The sequence below is a fragment of the Mchenga conophoros genome, linkage group LG23, assembly GCF_057382185.1.
Source record: "Mchenga conophoros isolate Kocher_MC1m ecotype Shallow Benthic linkage group LG23, M_conophoros_male_GT1.1, whole genome shotgun sequence".
NCBI classification, from domain to species: domain Eukaryota; kingdom Metazoa; phylum Chordata; class Actinopteri; order Cichliformes; family Cichlidae; genus Mchenga; species Mchenga conophoros.
In genome coordinates this window covers 32,933,394-32,941,314 of record NC_140547.1, presented here as the reverse complement: position 1 = coordinate 32,941,314, position 7,921 = coordinate 32,933,394, and the positions used below count along the sequence as shown (strand labels likewise).

General features: G+C 38.0%; 1 protein-coding gene across 1 annotated transcript; it reads right to left on the bottom strand.

Annotated features, from left to right (window-relative positions):
- LOC146547664 (calsequestrin-2-like) lies at positions 1–7,578 on the bottom strand. Its single transcript, XM_085264811.1, has 11 exons — positions 7,059–7,578; positions 4,613–4,697; positions 4,403–4,503; positions 2,850–2,958; positions 2,088–2,161; positions 1,456–1,586; positions 1,316–1,361; positions 1,125–1,179; positions 920–1,020; positions 714–788; positions 1–632 (listed from the first exon to the last, which is right to left on the bottom strand). Exons 1-11 carry the CDS (start codon positions 7,299–7,301, stop codon positions 417–419), a joined length of 1,236 nt encoding a protein of 411 aa, XP_085120937.1. The 5' UTR covers positions 7,302–7,578; the 3' UTR covers positions 1–416.
- Between the last annotated feature and the right edge of the window lie 343 nt (positions 7,579–7,921).

Here is a 7,921-nt window from a genome sequence, read left to right as displayed (position 1 = left end):
TTTGAGCTTTAATGGTTGACATTTATTTTCACAGACATGCATACACTCAGAAGTTGCCATTGCTATCTTGGTCACGTAAACCTTAAAGTTGCTAAAAATAATTTTTTGTTGTTGTTGTATTTTAAAAATGCGGGTCAAATCACTACGTGTCATGAGTCAGAAACACACAAAAATGTACTGAATAATTCCTGTCAGCTTCATGGGATGTCTTAGCATCTCTTAATTTGTTACTTTGGTTTTACAACCATAGTCAAAAACATCTAACATCTACACCATCTATGTTTTAGAATTTGTTTAATTTAGCATTTTTAAAGTCATTAGGAAAAAAGAGAGACATCTGAATTCGTCTACAATCTCATATTCTGATGTTCCAAGCTAGTTCAGGTCTGATCTGCACGGATATAAAGCTTTGAGGGTCAGTTGTAGTTATCGTCATTATCTCCTTCATCAAGGTCATGAATTTCATCGCTGTCTTCCGTGATGTAGCTGTCAGGGTTTTCGGGCTCATCAGCGGACTCATCGTCGTCCTCCGTGTTCACCCTCCCTGACAGGACATCCTCTATCCAGTCCTCCAGCTCCTCTGCAGTGGGCAGGTCCTCATCATTGGACATGTCCAGCCAGACACTATCTGCCTGGAAAACAGAGAACCACAACATTTAATGTCTTTAAAGTCTTTATTTTGGTGTTTTCTTAGAGTTTGATATTTTACTTACATCTGTCACATTGACCACACCAATCTGAGGTCTAAACAGGTCCAACTTAAAGGTTTTTTCCCAATAAGTGGTCAACTGTCAGGACAAGATAAACCAAGCTAACTTCAGACATTTTCTGCATTTAAACAATGGTAGAATTTTCCTGTGTAGAAATTGTTTATAAGGGATCATTTTAAAAACTATTTGGTTAAACAGGAAGACTGAACCAGAGGGAAGTCATCAGGGTCGATCCAGACAATACTCAGCTCTGGGTTGTTGGTATTGTCTCTGGCCACATCTTTCAGGATTTCTAGGAACTCATAGCCATCTAAGGAAGAGACAACAAAGTTATCTGAACTCAACTCCAGTTTCTAATCAAGAAAAATAAGTGTAATGTTAAACAATAAAAAGCTCTGAATTACAGCTGCACACCTGGATCTTCTTCCTCAGCAAAGGCAACAATATGTATTCCATCCATATCATCTTCCTACAGATGGGAAGAATTTAAAGATTTAGAGTAATTAGTAGCTTGAATTCAACGTTGGCTTCAATACATTTAAAGAAAGTGCTTGTATACTATGTAATTTCTGCTTTCATCTGCTCTAATAAGACCAAACAATCACCCATGTCTCAAACATATTCTCAGCCCGGAGCTTCCTCAAAGTAGCTCTGTAAGAAGCACATTTGTATTAAATCTCACACAAAGAAATGCTTGAAATTTTAAGTTTTTTTAATAAAACTTGAAAAAAAAAATAACATTAACCTTCTGTGCTGGGTTACATATTCAACAATGTCTATCTCGGATAGAGGTCTTCCAGGCACGATGGCCGGCTCCTCCATGAATGGCTCATAGAAATTAACTTCATTCATCTTTAGGGAAAGATGTTTGGCTACCTTAAAAAAAAAGTTAAATGCCAAGATGTCACTTCAATGTTTTAGGGGTGGTTTTCATGTTTTTTTTTTAATGTTTGAAGTGAAGCTCATTAATCAAGAGTTTCAACTAAATTAGCTATCTCCAGTCTTTTTCGGAAACGTATATTTGAGGAGCGATGTGAAGATAAAGATTGGAAACAGCTAGCCTAAGAGATCAGATTTAACAAAAAACAAACACTAACATTAATTTACATACTTTAAACAACAGGTGACATGCTATGTAGCGCGCTAAATAGTGAATTTCAGAGCTGCTAGCAGCTAGACTTTGATGCATTTGAATATAGCCATGCTAGCTTTTTGCAAAAGTAAGCTAACAAGCTACTTGTTATTTACACACCGAAATTAAGTTGCATTTAATTAAGTCAATATTCTAATTTATTATGGTTAGTGTGTTTTAAGTAATTATGGTGCATGTTACTGTAAAACAAAGTACAGTGTAGTATATTTTCTGTTAAGACTTACAGATTTATCAAATGTAGCAAAAAACTTGATGTAAGGCTGAAACCGCTCTGAGGCTTCCTGGAAAGCCTTGAAATCTAAAAAACAAAAACAAAAATGAGAGCTGGAAATAAATTTGAGAGAGATTGACAAGAACAAAAGCTGAAGTTCAGCAGTGACATTCTATAGTGATGGTGTGATGAGAAAGGCAAGAAGTGAAAGGCTTCTTCATTCAATTTCTCATCAGATTCTGGTATCTTCATCCCAGTAACCAACTTTCCCTTAATACAGTTTTATAAACTTGTAACACGATCCTAGTTCTCTTCCCAACAAGGTCACCGCCAGGGACCGACCTATATCTGGACAGAAATAGGCTTCATAATGAAAATTTGTGCCAGCGTCGTATTGGCCAGATAGTATCTTCCCTGCCTCACTTTTTCTCCTTTTTTTGTGAGAAGAACTATAATTGCAGTTTGACCTATTAGACGAGGAGCCAGAAGCTATTTAAAGGCTGTCATGAGACTGAGTGAGACTAGCAAAGTCTAGAATCAGGTTTTCATTTAGCAGCCAGTAAGGCTATACGAAATATATCTCCATCAACCTCTATAGTCCATTAACATGTCTGAAGCACAATAAAACAACTTTATGGTACACTGAAAGAGAGAGTGAATGAATAGTAGAATTGTAAAGCGCTTCCAGGGTCTCGAAAAGTGCTATATAAATACAATCCATTATTATTATTGTTGTTATTATTATATTGACATATAAGTTTGATGCTAAACTAACATGAATCTTCTCCTTTGAAATAACCAATGAGGCGGATGTCTTCCTCCATCCTCTCAAAGGCTCGCACCTCCATGGCATTATTGATCATCTCTACTGGGTCCTCCAACACCTAAGGAGCAGTATAACACAGAAGGAAAACATGTTAGTCATTACTTAGGTAACTTAATCAGTTTGGTATAGTTGGATCAGTTCCAGTCTCATGCACTTTTGTTTAATGTGGACTCATAATTACATGCCGCTTTGATTAGCTTAGCATTAGCACTGAAGATAGCAAACAGCTAGCTTGGCTCATGCCATGGTAATATAATCCACCTAACAGAGTTGAAATACAGGGTACTGTTACCTAAAAGTAACTGTTGCGCTAAACCTACCTTGGAAGGTATATACATGTCAGTCAATAATCAATGCAAAGCAATAATGCTGAACTTGTGCATGATGCAGTCCTAAAAACTTTAAAGTGTGTAGTTTAGATAAAAATGAAGTAAATGTATCAGGAAGCAGGGGCCCAATTAAGGCCCTATTCACTGTTCTTTTAAAATACATATCTTGTGCAATATGCCGTGTAAACCGAAATGCTCAAATTAATTAAAAATAGTTTTCATATTTTTAAATTGGAGTTCTTGTTTTTTAACAAATTGCACTATTTTGAGGTAGTAATCACCTCTTAAAGGTAACATTTCTCTGTCGTCAGTTGCATTGTTTAAATGTGAATGTGTGCATGTGCTGATAGTCAATAGGACTGAATTAATGTAGAGAATATTGCACATGCAGTAATAAAGAGAGTAAAAAAAAAACCTGCAGGAAGAGCAGTAAAAGCAAAAACCAAAGGAAATCTATTAGTCAGCTCTAGCTCGCACTTGTCTTTTAATAATACAGCTTACTGAGTGGATGCTATGATATTAGAAGAAAAAGCTCTAGGATTCCAGAGCTTATAGATTTGACTAAGATGCTATTATTTGGCAAAATTATTAGTGCGTCGACCTAATTGTGCGTAATAGATATTTGATCCATATTAGATAGATAGAAGCTGTGATGCCATGAGTGAAGGGGCTTGTTAAGCTATTGCTTAGCCTGAGTAGATGGCACAGGCTTCTTAGTGAGTTCTGCAAACTTTAATCTGTCTCCACTAAACTTTTGCACAACAAAAGTAAGGCAGAACCTTCTTATGTTTACAAAAAGAACTCCAACAATATTGAGTAAAAGGGAGTTTTATATTAACTCATTACTTTTAATATTATGGTAATTTATCTTAGCCTGTGGGAAATGTGAATGAAAAATCAGTTAGATCATCAAAAGTATATGAGATTTAACTCTAATCAAAAGGGACCTGTAGCAGTTGTGTCGCTGCCTTAACTTTTCTGATAACTTAGTTTACAGTGCATTTTTTTATATGAGGTACAGATGACGGTTACTAAAATGTGTGTGTTGTTGAAGAGCTTATTGATGTTGCAGTTGTGATATGTTAGGGATTCAACTAATTAACGAGGCTAAGACTGATTGTTTTTGTGGGTAATGTAACTGCCGTCTGAAAAGCATCAGATTTTACTACTCACATCCAACAGGAACTCCACCAGAGTGTCTGCTGAGAGCTCCCCGTCAAACTCAATCACACGGTCGTCCTTGAACACGTACAAGCTGCCCACCTCCTCCAGTCCTATTTAGACAACAGATCCAACACTTTCAAAACAATACATTACTAGTAAAATGGTATAAGAAACCCATAGGAGTGGATAAGCCAAGAGCAACACAGATGCAGTACATACCCAGTTTCTTGGCCACTTTGACATCCTTCTGGGAGTCCACCATTCCAAAACCGATGTCTTTGTTCTCCAGGACTTGAGCTGTAAGCTGTGTTCAAGAACAACAACTCATTCAGTATTGTGACTCTATTAAAATACTCTATAAAACACACTTAAAAAAAAACCTAGATCAGGAACATCACCTAATCAGGATGATTTTCTGAATGGCATCTAGGATGAAACGTTAAAAATGAGATTTAATGTTCACTCTTTGTGTCGGGCCTTGTTGCAACAAGTTGGCAGTCATACAGGATGGACCATTGTTTTGAAGCTGATTGTCTCATCCTCATCTTCAAACTCACCTGCCACATTCTGACTTGAGAGTGCTGTTATAGCTCACCTGGTTGAGCAGCTCGTCAAACCCCGGCCTACGCGTCTGTCCCAGACGGTTTCCTGTATGTCATCCCCCTCACTTTCTCTCCAGCTTCCTGTCTACTTTCTGCACTGTCCTATCCAGTAATGGCAAAATACCTCATGTTCTGAAATCTCTTCATCGTGTTCTAAATGTTGTCTCTTTTCTAAAATCACAGAGGTCACCATCGTGATTGGTAAGGAGTTATGCATATACAAACAAACACATGTGACACCCTCAGCCATACTAACAGCAGCAGATTGAGATTTAAACCTTGTTATTTAGGTTAGGAAAAGATTATGGTTTAGGTCAATATTAAGTACAAATCTGGGTCAAGTTTCATAGTGACCTTCAGGATATTGTTGTCCAAGTAGCCAGAAAGTACTTCCTCTTGGTGGGAGGCTTTTGGTCAGTTTAGGGGCTTCGACACTGAAATAGGTGCAGTAAAACACCAGTGTTGGCAACTGGGAGCAAGACGCAAGAGCATAGCTGGTAAATTAAATAATAGTTGGTGACTTTTTATTTGACTTTTAAATAAAACTGTACAGTGTGGACATGTGTGGACTAAAACCACCTGGTAAGTAAACCTTGAGATAAGAAACACTGGTGTGAACACCCTCATTGCTTTGATTTAGCTCTGACTTCTATGCTGTGTACTTGAGCCGACATCCACAGCTGCAGCCGTCTTCGTCAATACATCTTTTCATTACCAAGATGTCTGTGTACTGAGAGCCCCCTGTGGAGTTTTCTTGTTAGGAGGAAGCTGTGAGTCAGGACTGCTTGCCTTTCAGCTTGCAGTTGTTGAGGAAGGATAACAGATTTAGAAAACCACTGAGGAGGGGGTTTACTTTGTGTATTTCTGCTTTCCAAGAGTGCACGAAACATGACAGAAATGTGAAACTGAAAATGTTGCCAAAGGTGAATACTAACAAATAAAAAATGCCTCCAAGATGAGAAGGAAAGGAGTGTGAGAGCAAATCTTCTGATTTCTAGTTCAAAGGAAGGTAGTAAAGAGAATTGGGAACAAGCTATAATTAACAAAATGACCTAGAAACAATCCCTGGATATATGTAAACCACAGCGGAGAGCACAAAATGGGATTAAAAGGACTGCTTGCCAGTTAAGAGTGTGCACAGGTAAAACATAGATCCAGTCTAAGGAGAGAGTCTATACTTCAAGAAGACAGAGGAAACATGGGGCAGTCGCTGTCTGATTTCTCCTAGAACGGAAAGTATCAGTGATTACTTTGCATGGCAGAATGTAATCTGCAGGGATTTGAGCTATAGCTCAGCATCCGGTATGCCACAACAGATCCATCTCTCATTTCCTCATGTCTTCTTTGATCAGTGGTGATACATTTCCCATAGCTTCCAGGTATTTGCAAACCTGAAAAACTCAGGAGCAATGAATTTTGCAAAGAGTTTTCAAAACCAGTTCATTGTTTATGAAGCTTCATGATAGTAACATCCAGCAGATCGCTAGTGACCCCCTTAGAGTCAGGAATAGGGTTAACAGGGATTAACATTCACCTTGGGATATATTTTTTTGCCTATCCAATGTGGTCTAAAGCTACAGAGCTAATGTGTGAGGCTCTATATTGGTCTTTGGCCTAAATACGAATACCATCATCCTCATAGGCAATATGTTTAGTATGTTAGAATGCTAAGTACTGCTAAGGCTTCTGGAAATGTGATTTTTTACCACAAAGCAACTGTTGATCAACTGGTCAATAAACACAAAACGAATCAGCAATCCTAATAACTGCTTCTCCCAAATCTAATTTTTCAAGCAGAGAAGGCACTTTATGTTATAATTCATCATCAGAAAGAATTCTTTATGGAGCATTAACGCCTGAACCACATGAGTTAGCCTTTCTGTTTAATGCTTATCAAAATGTGAAAAAAAAACTCTATAAAAAAGTAGATTACATCATTATACTTCCACATTTCTCACTTTCCTTTCACAGTTAACTCCATTTTATAACACACAATGAATATCATCACCGAGCCACTTGCCCTGCAGTCTGTGACACATACCCAACCTCAACCAGTTTCTCACCTCCAGCACCAGCTCTGTCATCTGGAACCTCTTCTGAAGACCCTTGTTGGCCGGCAGAGGTTCGTGGTAGAACAGGCACAGCAGGTCATATCTCTTCAGAGCCTTTTTGTAGTTGCGCTCATTGATGTCCATCACCCTGTCTTTCCCGTCAAAATTGGGGAACTCTAGACCTTCCTCGGCACTGCAAAGGAAAACCAGGTTAAGGCAGAGGCCAGTTAGAAGAGAGAGCCACATGTGTTGCATTTTTGTTCAGGTGTGGATGTGTTTGCAAAAAAATAAAAAATAAAAATCCAAGATCCTCTCAAGACCAAACTTGAAGAAATTGGCTATGAATGAGATCTGCAATTCATCCACAGATTTGATCTCTATTATATCTCCAGCAAATCTGAAATACTCTGTCTAATATTTCACTGGACCCCCTGCTTCTTTTTATTGCCCTCTTTTGATAGCTCTCCCTCTCCACCTGTCTTCTGTCTCTTCCTCTCTCTGTCACTTACTGCCCAAATCTCAGGAGGGTCTCTTTCCTCCTCCTTTTCTCTCTGTGATGGAGAAACTCATTATATTGAGCACATTTGACGGATAGTAATTCATGAGGATGCTGTTCATGCCCTTGAAATAAACTCGTGATTTTATCAACCACTAAATCAGTAACGTCATTACCTATGTGGCAGTGTTTGTACGTTTGAAAATCATGCCTTATGTTGTAAATAACTTTCTAATATCTATCTATCTATCTATCTATCTATCTATCTATCTATCTATCTATCTATCTATCTATCTATCTATCTATCTATCTATCTATCTATCTATTAAACTGAAGATTTGAGACCAACAATCCCTCAGTGTTTTAAGCTTTACGGTAA